Source organism: Erpetoichthys calabaricus, chromosome 18, assembly GCF_900747795.2.
Source record: "Erpetoichthys calabaricus chromosome 18, fErpCal1.3, whole genome shotgun sequence".
NCBI lineage: Eukaryota > Metazoa > Chordata > Cladistia > Polypteriformes > Polypteridae > Erpetoichthys > Erpetoichthys calabaricus.
The window spans coordinates 70,725,737-70,742,265 of record NC_041411.2 but is presented as its reverse complement, the minus strand read 5'-3'; the positions used below and the strand labels follow the sequence as shown (position 1 = coordinate 70,742,265).

Sequence of the window (16,529 nt, the reverse complement as noted above, 5' to 3'; positions counted from 1 at the left end):
GACCTTCTTAAAGAATGGCTTCTTCCTTGCTACCCTCCCGTAGAGGCCTGTTTTATGGAGACCTGTTGAAACTGTGGACCCCTGCACCTTCACTCCAGTTTCAGCCAAAGAGCACTGCAGACTTCTGAGAGTGACAGGTGGATTTTTATTGGACTCTCTCACCAGTCAACGTCTCGCTCTGATGCTTAGTTTTGAGGGACGGCCTGTTCTGGGTCTGTGAGGAACCTCCCAGTTTTTGATGATGGATCCAACAGTGCACAACGGGACATTCGGACTCTCTGATATTTTTTTGGTAGCCGTTTCCTGCTTTGTGCATTTCAACAACCTTGTTTCTCACTTCATTTGTGCAGTGATTGTCCAATAAAGACTATGGATGTCCAGAGAGATCTAAAGGACTCACAAGTAGCACCTAATTATGTTTCATTATGACTGTCATTTGTTATTCATTTGACATTTGTGTAAACCTGGGGAGTCAAAAGCACAGATGTTTAAATACTTATGCAAACATGAACTTTGGAATTCTTCTTCTTCAGTTAAATATCTACAGAAAATGGTTGATTTCAAATTCAGAAATGTGTTGTGTGGTAAATAATCAAACCTTGACGCACAAAGAGGTTTGGGGCAGCCCCCGTATACTTGAGAACTGGCTGCAAAATGTGAAAAGAAGGTTGAGAAAAAGGTTCTTTACAGACAAGAGTCCAAAACAGAACTTCACAGGCCAGTAAACGTGGCGGATATATATTTGGACAGTAGGAAAAGGAGGGATCTTGGGATCCGAACTGGAAATGAGGTCATTGGGCTGCGACTTCTTGGGAGGAGGAACCGGAAGTGACGTCTTCTGGGGCAGAACAGGAAGTGACATCTTCATGGAAGCCAGGGGGAATTTCCCGCATTTGGTCAGCGGGGAGACAAGAGAAAGGATTGATGCACTCTGCCACCCCCTGGTCTGATCGGGAATGACCTTCTTTTGAGCCCTTTAGCTGCCTCCCATGCACAAGTGTGTGAAAAATGTTGCAACATAAGAGTTCACAAAAAAAATACTGAATAGATGAATTCCCCTCCTTTAACTGCCACCTTATCGTGGTGGAGGGGTTTGCGTGTCCCAATGATCCTAGGAGCTCTGTTGTCCGGGGCTTTATGCCCCTGGTAGGGCCACCCAAGGCAAACTGGTCCTAGGTGAGGGATGAGACAAAGAGCGGTTAAAACAAACCTCCTATGATGGAAAACAATTTTGGATGGCGTTTTCCCTTGCCCGGACGCGGGTCACCGGGGCCCCACTCTGGAGCCAGGCCTGGAGGTGGGGCTCGATGGCGAGCGCCTGGTGGCCGGGCTTGCACCCATGGGGCTCGGCCGGGCACAGCCCGAACAGGCAATGTGGGTCCCCTTCCCATGAGCTCACCACCTATGGGAGGGGCCAAGGAGGTCGGGTGCAGTGTGAGTTGGGTGGTGGCCGAAGGCGGGGAACCTTGGTGGTCCGATCTTCGGCTACAGAAGCTGGCTCTTGGGACGTGGAATGTCACCTCTCTGAAGGGGAAGGAGCCTGAGCTTGTGCGTGAGGTTGAGAGGTTCCGGCTAGATATAGTCGGACTCACCTCGACGCACAGCTTGGACTCTGAAACCAATCTCCTTGAGAGGGGCTGGACTCTGTACCACTCTGGAGTTGCCCCCGGTGAGAGGCGCCGAGCGGGTGTGGGTATACTTATTGCCCCCCGACTTGGAGCCTGTACATTGGGGTTTACCCCGGTGGACGAGAGGGTAGCCTCCCTTCGCCTTCGGGTGGGGGGACGGGTCCTAACTGTTGTTTGTGCGTATGCACCGAACAGCAGTTCGGAGTACCCACCCTTTTTGGAGTCCCTGGATGGGGTGCTAGAGGGCATACCTTCTGGGGACTCCCTCGTTCTGCTGGGAGACTTCAATGCTCACGTGGGCAATGACAGTGAGACCTGGAAGGGCGTGATTGGGAGGAATGGCCCCCCCGATCTGAACCCGAGCGGTGTTTTGTTATTGGACTTCTGTGCTCGTCATGGATTGTCCATAACGAACACCATGTTCAAGCATAGGGGTGTTCATATGTGCACTTGGCACCAGGACACCCTAGGCCTCAGTTCGATGATCGACTTTGTGGTCATGTCGTCGGACTTGCGGCCACATGTCTTGGACACTCGGGTGAAGAGAGGGGCGGAGCTGTCAACTGATCACCACCTGGTGGTGAGTTGGCTTCGATGGTGGGGGAGGATGCCAGTCAGGCGTGGTAGGCCCAAACGTGTTGTGAGGGTCTGCTGGGAACGTCTGGCAGAGCCCCCTGTCAGAAGTAGCTTCAACTCCCACCTCCGGCAGAACTTCGACCACATCCCGAGGGAGGTGGGGGACATTGAGTCCGAATGGGCCATGTTCCGTGCCTCTATTGTTGAGGCAGCTGACCGGAGCTGTGGCCGTAAGGTGGTCGGTGCCTGTCGTGGCGGCAATCCCCAAACCCGTTGGTGGACACCGGCGGTGAAGGATGCCATCAAGCTGAAGAAGGAGTCCTACAGGACCCTTTTGTCCTGTGGGACCCTGGAGGCAGCTGATAGGTACCGGCAGGCCAAGCGGAATGCGGCTTTGGTGGTTGCTGAGGCAAAAACTCGGGCGTGGGAGGAGTTTGGGGAGGCCATGGAGAACGACTTTCGGACGGCTTCGAGGAGATTCTGGTCCACCATCCGGCGTCTCAGGAAGGGGAAGCAGTGCAGTGTCAACACTGTATATGGTGGGGATGGTGCGCTGCTGACCTCGACTCGGGACGTTGTGGGTCGGTGGGGGGAGTACTTCGAAGACCTCCTCAATCCCATTAACATGCCTTCCAATGAGGAAGCAGAGCCTGGGGACTCAGAGGTGGGCTCCCCCATCTCTGGGACTGAGGTCACCGAGGTGGTCAAAAAACTCCTTGGTGGCAGGGCCCCGGGGGTGGATGAGATACGCCCGGAGTTCCTCAAGGCTCTGGATGTTGTAGGACTGTCTTGGTTGGCACGCCTCTGCAACATCGCATGGACATCAGGGATAGTGCCTCTGGATTGGCAGACCGGGGTGGTAGTCCCCCTCTTTAAGAAGGGGGATCGGAGGGTGTGTTCCAACTACAGAGGGATCACACTCCTCAGCCTCCCTGGAAAAGTCTATTCAGGGGTCCTGGAGAGGAGGGTCCGTCGGATAGTCGAGCCTCGGATTCAGGAGGAACAGTGTGGTTTTCGTCCTGGTCGCGGAACAGTGGACCAGCTCTATACCCTTAGCAGGGTCCTGGAGGGTGCATGGGAGTTTGCCCAACCAGTCTACATGTGTTTTGTGGACTTGGAAAAGGCATTCGACCGTGTCCCTCGGGGAATCCTGTGGGGGGTACTCCGAGAATATGGGGTACCGGCCCCCCTGATAAGGGCTGTTCGGTCCCTGTACGATCGGTGCCAGAGCCTGGTCCGCATTGCCGGCAGTAAGTCGAACCTGTTTCCAGTGAGAGTTGGACTCCACCAAGGCTGCCCTTTGTCAATGATTCTGTTCATAACTTTTATGGACAGAATTTCTAGGCGCAGCCAGGGCATTGAGGAGGTCCGGTTTGGTGGGCTCAGGATTGGGTCACTGCTTTTTGCAGATGATGTTGTCCTGTTTGCTTCATCAGGCCGTGATCTTCAGCTCTCTCTGGATCAGTTCGCAGCTGAGTGTGAAGCAGCAGGGATGGGAATCAGCACCTCCAAATCCGAGACCATGGTCCTCAGCCGGAAAAGGGTGGAGTGCCCTCTCAGGGTTGGTAGCGAAATCCTGCCCCAAGTGGAGGAGTTCAAGTATCTCGGGGTCTTGTTCACGAGTGAGGGAAGAATGGAGCGTGAGATCGACAGGCGGATCGGTGCGGCATCCGCAGTAATGCGGGCTCTGCATCGGTCTGTCGTGGTGAAAAAGGAGCTGAGCCGCAAGGCGAAGCTCTCAATTTACCAGTCGATCTATGTTCCTACCCTCACCTATGGTCATGAACTATGGGTAGTGACCGAAAGAACGAGATCACGAATACAAGCGGCTGAAATGAGTTTCCTCCGCAGGGTGTCTGGGCTTTCCCTTAAAGATAGGGTGAGAAGCTCAGTCATCCGGGAGGGGCTCAGAGTAGAGCCGCTGCTCCTCCGCATCGAGAGGAGTCAGTTGAGGTGGCTCGGGCATCTGATCAGGATGCCTCCTGGACGCCTCCCTGGTGAGGTATTCCGGGCACGTCTAACCGGGAGGAGGCCCCGGGGAAGACCCAGGACACGTTGGAGGGACTATGTCTCTCGACTGGCCTGGGAACGCCTTGGGATTCTCCCGGAAGAGCTAGAAGAAGTGGCCAGGGAGAGGGAAGTCTGGGCATCTCTGCTCAAGCTGCTGCCCCCGCGACCCGACCTCGGATAAGCGGGAGACAATGGATGGATGGATGGATGGATGGATGAATAGATTAATTTGTGTACAACTCTTTCGCCTTGCAGAACATGAGGATCACTTTCAAGGGGATTGAATACTTTTGCACACCACTGCAGACATTTAGACCAGCGGCTGCTAGTGTTGAAAGAGGCCGTATAACAGAGTTTGGCAAAATTCCATCAAATATAAGTGGCACTCCAATTTTAGAAAACATTTGATATTTTTAAGACAAACTCTGACCTTCTGAGAAACTGAAACAGACCTTGTGGGTTCAGAAAACAGACAAAGAGATGAAATGTGTGCTATGACAAGTTGCCTGGCCAGAAAATGTTAAGTGTTCTAAGTGGGTAAACTCTTAGCTGCTTAAAAAGGACTTTGTTTGTGTTTATGGTCTGACATATTTTATGAAATACATTGGGAAAGAAAAGTCTAATTCAGTCTAATCTAATCTAAAAATCAAATTCAATAAGCATATTGGGCCAATAAGCAATACGCAAATTCAATAAGCATATGTTGTACGCCTTGTAATGGATTAAAATGTGTTGATTGATTCTGCAGCATCACCTCTGCTGATCTCCGCCATTTTTTCTTTCTTATTTTCAATTTTTTTTTATTCAGACGAAGTAGAAGACAAGATGTGAGACATGGTAATCCCATGAGGCAATGCCGAGGCTATAATTCTAATGGTATGTATGAACTTTATGCTGGGCATTTCTACTGTGACCATCAGAGTAAAAATATAGAACCCTAGACTACTATAACTTTTTATTTTTTTGCATTATATTCATTTGCCGAATCTGGAGAATTCCATTAATGTCACTACCATGTTGTAATTTCAGTGTTTTGTCAAATTTAAATTTTCCCTGATGCTGCCGCCAACAAGTCCTTCTGGGAAGAAGAGTGAAAGGAAAAGACACAAAAAGCGTCTCCCTTTTAAGCAGCCATTTTGAGGGCATCTAACGTTGTCGCCTCTTTCTCTTACTTTCAGCTAACAAAAATACTTTAGAGATGGTTCAATATGGAGTGGAGGGAAGCAGCACCTTCCTAGAATGTCAAGCAAAGTCTCCACAAGCCTCCCTAAAATGGCATCATCAAAAAGACAACAGCGATCGGAAAAAGGAGGTAAGTAAATGAAAGACTAGACTCCATCAACTGAAAGCAAGAGGTGGGGCGCTATAAATGCTGATGAGATTTGTACCTTGGACCACTCATTTTTGCCAATGTGCTGATTCAACTTGCATGTGAGCATAAGCTGTGCCATCTCAGTGTGGTCCCTGTGTGGCTGTACACAGTGGCGTAGCAAGGTCTGGTGGCACCCGGTGCGAAGTTTAAACTTGTCACCCCCATGTCCACCAAAATATAAAATGAAATTTATTGAGAAAGCAATTTTTTATTCAATTGGTTAAATAAAGAGGGCATAATGTTAATTATTTTGTAAACAATTTTTTATGAATAAAAAAAAAAGTAAAATGCCTTTTTATTAATAAGGAATAAATCGCCAAAAACGGTATCACTATTGAAGTCTTATGAACAGCACATCTCGAAAAATACATCGAAATTGGAACAATAAATTATGCACACATTTAAGTTACCTTAGATTTCCGACATGAATTTCAAGGAAAAACCGAAGAAGCGTCGAAAAATTAGAAAAAAATATGTTTAAAAATACCGTCTTGGAGACGTAAAATAATGGCAATAACGAGCCAAATCAAGAGAACGGCAATGATAATTTCCCAATACCGTCCCTTCTTTGTCTCTGATTTGTCACCAAAAATTACGCCAAATCGCCAATTAACCAGAATTGTGACACATGATTTCGTCGCGTGTCCCAGCTCGTATACATAGGGGCCTAAAGATAATGGGATGGGGAGGGAGATATTGTCCGTTCTCGCGTAGAACGATCCTATGGTCGGTTCTAGAGTGGACAATACCTACCCACCCCACTGTCTAAAACGTTTTGCGCCGACAGTATTATTATGATGTTCGGGTTAAAAATATCATCTTGTTGTACAGAATGACTTTGGGCGATGATATATTTGTGGAAGGGATGAGACAATGAGTCACAGGACCGGTTGTTTGTTTACTTGAGCACCAGCACAGATTCAAAAGAAACGAGACAGAACACACACCACACAATAATACTAAATCATTACAGCATCAAATCGTTCACCCGCAATTTGCTGCAATTAGAGATTGTTAAAGCCCATGTAAATTATTTGACATGTTATTTTATGTAACAAAAAGGCGCATTAATACAAAATCGGCAATTTTTTGTCACCCCCTCAGAGCTGGTACCCGGTGTGGGCTGCACCCACCGCACCCGCCTTCCTACGCCACTGGCTATACGGTGCCTTCAGAATGTATTCGGACCCCTCACTATTTCACACTGTTGATATTTTGCAACCTTAAAAACATTTAAATGCATTTTTGTCCTCATTAAACAGCACTCGTTACTCCAAAAAGAAAAACTAAAAGCGGGATTTTAGGAATTTTTTGCAAATTTGTTGAAAATAAAATCCGAAAAATGACACTGACCCTTTGCTATGACACGTAACACCTGTCTCAGGTGCATCCCGTCGTACCGATCCTCATGGAGGTGTTTCTACACTTTCCTTGGAGTCCACCTGGGGTCAGTTCAATTGACTGCATGTGATTAGGAAAAGCACACACCGGTCTATAGAAGGTCCCACAGCTGACAGATCAAAAAACCAAACCACGATGTTGAAGGAACTGCCTGCAGAGCTTAATGACAGATCTGGGGAAGGCTCCAAAAAAGTATCAGCGACATTGATGGTTCCCAAATCACAATGGTCTCCCTCATTCTTTAATGGAATCTGTGATCTGAGAGCTGGCCAAACTGAGCAATTGAGGGTGAAGAGCTGCGGTAAAAGAGATCAGTAAGAGCCTGATGGTCACTCTGGCTAAGCTCTGGAGAACCTGTATGGGGATAGAAGAAACTTCCATTAGGACATCCACCACTGGAACACTTGACTAATTGGAGCTATATAGTGGAGTGGCCAAAAAAGTCATCAAAACCTACTGGAAGTTTGCAGAAAGGCACCTACAGGACTCTTAGACTATGAGAAGTAAGATTCTCTGGTGTGATTAAACCAAGATTGAACTGTTTGGCCTCACTTCTAAGCATTGCATCTGGAGGAAAATCAGGCACTGCTCATCACCTGATGTAACACCATTCCAGTGGTTAGGCTTGGTGGTGACAGCATCATGCTATGGAGTTATTTTTTAATGGCAGGGACTGGGCGACTAATGAGGGTTGAGGAAAAGTGAAAGGAGCAAAGTACAGAGATATCTTAATGAACACCTTCTCTAGAGTCAGAAAATCTTGGGCCCCTGACAATTATGGCTGAGCACCTGGGCCCCTTGGCTCCGTACTATGATAGTTTTGCCTCCCCAAGCTGATCTAGTGACGTTCCTATGCAACACTCAAGCTTAACGTCAGTCACATTGATATTTTGCACAACCGTAATTAAATTTATAAAATATCGTATTGCGTATCATGTCTCATGATGCGTGGAGGGTCTGGTAGCTCTGAATTACTAACAGAGTCAACATATCTTTTTGCAACGTTTTTATTTCTGTTTGTGTATCTCATGATATGATATCAATGATCACAGTGCAAACCTTCGGACCTTAACATTTGCGTCATACACGTTCTTGACGTGAATCAACTCATCTTTCAAATGTTGTGACAGATCCTTTGAATGTTTTACATCTAAATTTGCACAAGAAGCTGAGATCTCCTCCGTGTTCATGCTCCTAAAGTTTAAAATTGGACAAAAAAGGCGACATACCTGTTTGTCTAGGGCTTTCAAAATGCCCGGACAATTCTGAAATGAAGGAATCCATCATGACGTGAAACGTGCCTTTTCTGAATTTTATTTCTGGATCTTTGGATCTTCTGCGTCAGATCCGTCTGACTCAATAAGACGTCTTGGTCTTTTGCGACGCCAACCTGCTTTGAACACTGCAGGGATTTCCATTTCATTTGACGCAACTTTAGCCTTGTGCAAGAGAGCCTCCCAATGCTTGGGGCCCATGACAGGTTCATGGTGGCAGCTCTGCTAGAGTGCTCTGGACCTCAGACTTGACCAAAGGTTCACCTTCCAACCAGACGATGACCCGAAGCACAAAGCAAAGACAAAACCAGAGTGACTATGGGGCAACTCAGTGAACGTCCTTGAGTTTCCCAGCCAGAGCCCAACTAAACATCTCTGGAGAGACCTGGAAATTGCTGTCCGTCAACAGTCTCCATCCAGCCTGACTTAACTGGAGAGGATCTGCAGAGAAGAATGGCAGAAAATCTCCAAAGCCAGGCATGTGTGAAACGTGTTGCATCAGACCAAAGAAGACTGCAGGCTGGCATCGCTGCTAAAGGGGCTTCAATGAGGACCTCATTGAAGAGTCAACGATGACCAACAGAATGGGATGAACTTGAACCACATTTCGCACGTCATAACAAAGGGTCCACATACTTTTTGTCAATGTGACATTCCAGTTTTTTATTTTTAATAAACTTGCAAAATCTCCTAAAAATATTTTTTTTGTACTTTGTCATTTTGGTGATGGAGTGTTGCTTGATGATTTTACCATAAGGCTGCAATATAGCAACATGTGAAAGAAGTGAAGGGGTCTTTATCTATGAGAATGTGTAAGTGGCCTTGTGACACATGCAAGGCCAGCTTCATGACTTGTACCTGCTACTGCCAGCACGGGTGCCACATAACCATCGTCAGGAAAATGCAGGATATCTCATAGCTCCAGAGACCTGGGTGTGAAATGTGATCTGCTCACTGTCTTTGTGGAGTTTCTATGTTCTCCACACATCCGTTTGGATTTTTCTCCATGTATTCTGATTTTCCCCCTCCATCCCTAAGCTGTTCATGCTAATATTCTGCCCATTTAAGAGTGAATATGTTTGTATTGCATTCATGTGCCTTTCAATTTACACAGACTTTGACCTGAGTTATATCCTGACTTGTTGCCAATGCTGCTGGGATAGGCTCTGGTCCCCTACAACCCTGAAGTGAACTATTCCATTTTTTCAAAACCGATGGATGAATAGCGCAATAAAAATTGTAGCGGTCCGGTGCCGCTAAGATTCACACCGTCGAAGAGACGGTAATTTATTCATTTTTTTGGTGGAGATTCCAGGGATGCACCCAGCCTTGGCTCGACCCGCATGCACTCACAAGCAGAGACAAAAAAGCCACCGGTAATAAAACAGCAAATAAAGAATGTATTAAGCAATAATAAATGAAAACAACGATCCCATCCCAGTTCCCCTTATGGCGATGTACAATAAACATGAAAACAAACCACAACAATAAACACTCACTATAAAGTCCATGGAAACAGCAATGGATGAAATGCAATGATGGAGGTAGATAGTCCAGAGATCAGCACGTTGAATGGGAATGTAAAGATAGTCCTTAGTTCTTGATGAAATGAATGGGATCAGGAGTGCTCCTTTCTTCACAGGATGACAACAAATCCTCGGTCAGACTTCATGTTCAGGAAGACACCAGACAGACCATAGCCCAAAACAAGAGACGATACAGAACAAAACAAGAATCCACAGGTATCAGAACGGAAGGTAGACAGACAGGAAATACAAAATACTTCACTCCCCTTTTTGGTAATACTAGCTCCCTTTAAAATGTCCCACCGGCCTCCTTGTACCCAACAGCCCCTGCACCCTCAACAGATGACCAATCAGAGCCACTTCAGGGACTGCTGGGAGTTGAAGTTTCAAGCACTGCTACAAAATGAACACTGCAGCTTGCCTACTAGGACTTGAGGGGTTCCAGTGCCAGCCAGGTCAGGGTCTGTGCGTAGCTTCTCTACATGTAGTGTTCAATGCCCAGCCATGTGTATGTAGGAGTGAATGTGCCTTTCAGTAAATTAGTTTCATATCAAGGATTTATTCCTGCCTTGTCCCCAAGTTTGAAAGAATGGGCTTTGACAACCCACATATATTAAATGAATGAATATATACAGTACTGTGCAAAAGTTTTAGGCAGGTGTGAAAAAATGCTGTAAACAAAGAATGCTTTCAGAAACATAAATAATGATTGTTTATTGTTATCAATTTACAAAATGCAAAGTGAGTGAACAATAGAAAAATCTAAATCAAATCAATATTTGGTGTTACTACCTTTTGTCTTCAAACCAGCATCAATTCTTATAGGTCCACTTGCACAAAGTCAGGGATTTTGTAGGATTCTAGTCAGGTGTCTGATCCACCAATTCTACCAAAGAGGTGCTAATGATCATCAATGTCACACGTAGGTTGAAACACAGTCATTAACTGAAACAGAAACAGCTGTGCAGGAGGCTTAAAACTGGGTGAGGAACAGCCAAACTCTGCTACCAAGGTGAGGTTGTGGAAGACAGTTTCATGTCATGGCAAGATTGAGCACAGCAACAAGACACAAGGTAGTTCTACTGCATCAGCAAGGTCTCTCCCAGACAAAGATTTCAAAGCAGACTGGGGTTTCAAGATGTGCTGTTCAAGCTCTTTTGAAGAAGCACAAAGAAACGGGCAACGTTGAGGATCGTAGACACAGTGGTCAGCCAAGGAAACTTAGTGCAGCAGATGAAAGATACATCAAGCTTATTACCCTTCGAAATCTGAAGATGTCCAGCAGTGCCATCAGCTCAGAACTGGCAGAAACCAGTGGGACCCAGGTACACCCATCTACTGTCCGGAGAAGTCTGGCCAGAAGTGGTCTTCATGGAAGAGTTGCAGCCAAAAAGCCATACCTCCGACGTGGAAACAAGGCCAAGCGACTCAAGTATGCACGAAAACATAGGAACTGGGGTGCAGAAAAATGGCAGCAGGTGCTCTGGACTGATCAGTCAAAATTTGAAATATTTAGCTGTAGCAGAAGGGAGTTTGTTCGTCGAAGGGCTGGAGAGTGGTACAATAATGAGTGTCTGCAGGCAACAGTGAAGCATGATGGAGGTTCCTTGAATGTTTGGGGCTGCATTTCTGCAAATGGAGTTGGAGATTTGGTCAGGATTAATGGTGTTCTCAATACTGAGAAATACAGGCAGATACTGATCCATCATGCAATACCACCAGGGAGGCGTATGATTGGCCCCAAATTTATTCTGCAGCAGGACAACGACCCCAAACATACAGCCAAAGTCATTAAGAACTATCTTCAGCGTAAAGAAGAACAAGAAGTCTTGGAAGTGATGGTATGGCCCCCACAGAGCCCTGATCTCAACATCATCGAGTGTGTCTGGGATTACATGAACAGACAGAAGGATGTGAGGAAGCCTACATCCACAGAAGATCTGTGGTTAGTTCTCCAAGATGTTTGGAACAACCTACCAGTCGAGTTCCTTCAAAAACTGTGTGCAAGTGTACCTAGAAGAATTGATGCTGTTTTGAAGGCAAAGGGTGGTCACACCAAATATTGATTTGATTTAGATCTCTCTTTTGTTCATTCACTGCATTTTGTTGATTGATGAAAATAAATGATTAACACTTCCATTTTTGAAAGCATTCTTTGTTTACAGCATTTTTCACACCTGCCTAAACCTTTTGCACAGTACTGTGTGTGTATATATATATATATATATATATATATATATATATATATATATATATATAAAGAAAAATACAAAATGAAACAGAGCTTGCCAAAAAAGCAAAATCCATCAAATGTCTATTTGCAGTATCCTGTGCCAACAAGATCAGGAAACAGGCAGTATTAAATCCTGAAGCAAGTGGCACCCTGAACAGCCAGGGTACGTCTTTGACACACAGGCCTTTGAATGGATTAGTCATCAGCTAAACATCCTCTGTACCCACCCCGCTAGGAACAAAAGATCTTGTATGTGGATTTGCGTGTGATGATAAAAATAAAAGAAACTGGGAGTGGGCCATTTGGGATGCTTGATCAGATGGAATAATAGCCTGATGCCTCGGGGCAACGCCTCTCGTTTTCCATGCTCAGTGAGAGCAATTTCAGAGGTCAGCCCAGATCCTGATTTGAACTTGACATGCAAATTGATTTTATATTACATTTTTCCATTGTTACCAAACATGACGAACTGTAAAGATCCTCAAAGTTAAGAAGGTTGTGCAAGATAACATCGGCTATGCAAATCTAAGCTGGTGTTGATAAGAGTTGCTGTTTTGACTATTTAGATAATAATCCAACGTAAAGGGATGCTGCCTTGTATTTACGTTTTCTTGCCACTGTAGCATGTGAACCTTTGGGGATTAACCGGTCATAAAATGTGATCTGATTTTCATCTAAGTCACAAATATGAGAGGAGAGAAGTTGGTAGCATGCTCTGATTATGGCACATTGGCGCACCCACCACACAGCAAACCACCCGGATTGAGATCCGAGTGCAGCTGTGCAACGGGTGATGACTCCAGTGTGGTGTTTCTTACAGGGGCTTTAGTGCCAATCCTGCCATCAACCTCCAGAGTTTCCCCTACAAGTTGGAGGACCTGCTTGCAGGACATAAGTAAATGGACAAACACAATATACTTAAGCTAATAATACGTAAACAATTCTAACCATTCATGTCTTTATTGTGCACAGCCATCAAGCATTCACAGAGTGCTAATAGAAAAACCAAGTGAACCTGTTGAATTTAATAATGGTTCGAAACCTCTAATAGGTGCTTCTGGTAGCCTTAGATCAAACTTGCACAACATTCAGGTGGACGTTTGGACCATTCTTTGTTACAGAACTGCTTCAGCTCAACCATTTTCACAGGATGTCTGGTGTGAATGGCTGTCTTGAGGTCATTTCATGGCATCTCTGCTGGCTTACGGTCCAGACACTGACTGGGCCACCCCAAAAGGTGGAGTTGCTTTTTTTGGAAGCTAGTCTGTAGTAGATTAGATGTTGAGGTTTACAGTCCTTGTCCTGCTGCATCACCCAAGTTCTACTGAGCTTCACCTGGAGGACAACCGACCTGATAGTATTCCTGTAAGATTCCCTGATAATCTTGGGAATTCTTTTGTCCCTCGAGGATAGCAAGCTGTCCAGGCCCCTGGGACAAGAAAGCAACCCCACATTGTGATACTCCCTCCACTGTACTTCCCCATTGGAATTCCTTATTTTATGTCATATCTACAGTGGCATATTCTTCTTGAACAGTTCACACAACATTTTCTCAATAGCATTGTGGAGTGTCAAGGTGGTCTTTTGGCAAACTTCAGGCATGGAGCGATGTTTGTTTTTTTTAAGGAGGAAAACAATGTCCTACCACGAACACCATACCTGCTCAAGGTTTTGCATATGGTAAACTCCTGAACAGAGATGTTCACCTGTTCCAATGATTCTTTCAAACCATTAGGTGCTACTCTACATTTATTTTTTACCTCACTGAGCATTCTGGGTTATGTATTTCAAGTCACTTTGGCTTTTTGTCCACTTCTGGGGAGAGTAGCCACAGTAGTAAATCATCTCCATTTACACACAAATTGTCTAACAGTGGACTAATGGATAGAAATATTACTTTGCAACCCTTTCCAGCTTTATGCAAATGAACATTTCTTGATCAGCGATCTCTTTCTCGTGAGGAGATGCTTCATGTGAATAGCAAACTCAGAATGTTCTTTGATTCCTTTTTTTAGAGTTTCAAGTATCTCTAGGCCACACCTCCAACCTCTTTTCATTGGCTGGAGTCTACGCTTGCCGGCTGCTGATTCCGGTCACCTTTTGCTGAAGTCATTGGCCTAGGGGTTTTCGTACTTTTCCCAGCATACACCTGTTTCAATGATCTATTCGATACATAGAGGAAAAATATAATATCTCTAGGCCACACCTCCAACCTCTTTTCATTGGCTGGAGTCTACGATTGCCGGCTGCTGATTCCGGTCACCTTTTGCTGAAGTCATTGGCCTAGGGGTTCTCGTACTTTTCCCAGCATACACCTGTTTGAATGATCTATTCGATACGTAGAGGAAAAATATAATAATGTGTGTAACATTATTAGTAAAACCGAACTGTGTTTATTCATTATTGTTTTATCTCTCCTGAATGAATCAATGGCAATGGGCCTAAAATTGGCATGTCGTTGTGCATAATTACAATTCTACTGAAGAATCCCACTCTCTCCACCAGTTTAATGGCCATTTTATGGGTCCACCCAGGCTGGCCAGTTGCCCCCCTGCATTTTGAGGGTATTGGAGCACAGGTTTTATGACTGTATGCCCTTCCTGACAGCCTCCTTTTTATGTGATCTTATTCAATCCCAGGTGACGGGGGTACGATTCTACCCAATGAAAATCAACTTTATGCCACTTTCATCCAGGTTCTTTACCCATTTAGTCAAATACAGAATAGAAATGCTGTCCATCTCCTATTGCTCCAGTTTTCTTTTTAAATTCAAAGAGCTTTGAGTTTAACTGGTAATTTATCTCCGTTTCCTTTACAGATGAGAACAGATGACCGTGTGTTAAAAACCGATCAAGGCCTCCTTATCCGCTCTTTGCAGTCATCAGATGCAGGAATCTATCTTTGCACAGCCACGGAAAACAATTTTAAGCACACCTTAGTTCGCCTCCAGCTTCTCGTGCTGTCTAGTTCAGCGGTCAACGCCGTGCTGGCAGAGTCGAGCGCACCGTACGTGGCCGTGCTCCAGTCCAGTCCTCGGACTCCCACTACTGGACAATATAAGGACCTGCTGCAGATTCTCAGCCAGCCCGAGATGGGACTCATCAACCAGTACTGTGAGGACTATTGGCAGCTAGGTGGAGCCATTCCAAAGGAACCACTGCTGGGTGCCATAAAAGGAAAAGAACTTAAAGAACTCAAGGAACAAAAGAAACCTCGGAATCGGAGGAATCACATGGAAGAGACTGGAGGGCAACAGACATGAGGGAGGAGGAGGAGGAGGAGAGTGAGAAAAAGACTGAAAAGAAAAATCATAACATGAAACGCAACTAAAAAGTTATTCCGAACTGACATTGATCTCTTTAACAGTTTAAGAAACAACACAGTATTTATTGTAGGTTGTACATACTATGATTCGGTGGATTTCTTTGTACTTAAATAGGAGAGGCTCTTTGTGTATAGATACCTTCTGGGCAAATATTATTATAATTATTATAAAAATGATTTTTTTGTTTCGAGTTTTTAATGACCTTCAGAAAATTTTACATTGAAAGTGTGTATGCGGAAGTACAAAACTTGTTAAATATATATAGAAATATATTATTTTTATTTTTTCGTTTTTTGTAAATGGGAAGGGTAGTACTTCTGTTACAGAGTTAAGAGGAGGATTTTATTTTATTATTATTATTATTTTTTTTTATCTTTACGTGAAGACCTCACTCTGAGGTCTCCCCCAAGCTGTGATGAACAAATAAGCATGACCTCCCTCTAGAGAACCGCTGTGTTAGATCTCAGACGCTGCAGGCCTGGTTCTGTTTTTACAGTTAATATCGTAATACAAAGTTGTCTGGTCATATCGGAAGAATTTATATTTCCTATACATATGCATAAATGTATGCATGTGTATTTAGATATGTATATGCCTGCCTGTACACAAATTTTAAAGTATATGCTGTACGTTACTGACAGGCTGGCACGGTGGTGCAGTGGGCTTTGTGTGGAGTTTGCATGTTCTCTCCAAGTCTGTGAGGTCTTCTTCTTCACTCGGATTTACTTCCCAGAGTTCAAAGATGACTCCGTTAGGCTAACTCTCAGTTCTAAGCTGACCCCCATATCGATGTGAGCGCACGAGGGGCATGGCACACTGTCCGCAGTTGATTCCTGCCATGCTTCCTAAGCTGCCCATGTGACCCCAGATTTGATTAGGCAGTTTCAGAATATTCTTTTATGTTTGATCATATACACAAAATTCTCAACCTAACTTAGGCCAATTCAGGGGGGCTTACCCTAGCAATATTAGGTGCAAAGCACAGACTAAACCCAGATGGGGCACCGGTCTACCATGGGGTCAGTTTATAGTTGCTAATGAACCTAACCCACACATCTTTGGGGATATGGAAGGAAAACCCACCAGACATGAGGAAAAATACAGACTCCATTCACAAAATGAAAGGTGCAGGAATTGGGCTTAAGATGGCAGTAGTGGTTACCACTGGGTTTGTGTTGCCCTAA

General features: G+C 45.0%; 1 protein-coding gene across 1 annotated transcript in view; it reads left to right on the top strand.

Moving 5' to 3' along the window:
- sema3fb (sema domain, immunoglobulin domain (Ig), short basic domain, secreted, (semaphorin) 3Fb) overlaps positions 1 to 15,521 on the top strand; it is a 360,044-nt gene extending 344,523 nt beyond the window's left edge. Inside the window, 4 exon segments of the mRNA XM_028825108.2 lie at positions 5,023 to 5,090; positions 5,393 to 5,526; positions 14,839 to 15,273; positions 15,276 to 15,521. Of these exon segments, the coding sequence (XP_028680941.2) occupies positions 5,023 to 5,090; positions 5,393 to 5,526; positions 14,839 to 15,273; positions 15,276 to 15,350 (712 nt within the window). The 3' untranslated portion in view covers positions 15,351 to 15,521.
- Positions 15,522 to 16,529: the final 1,008 nt, after the last annotated feature.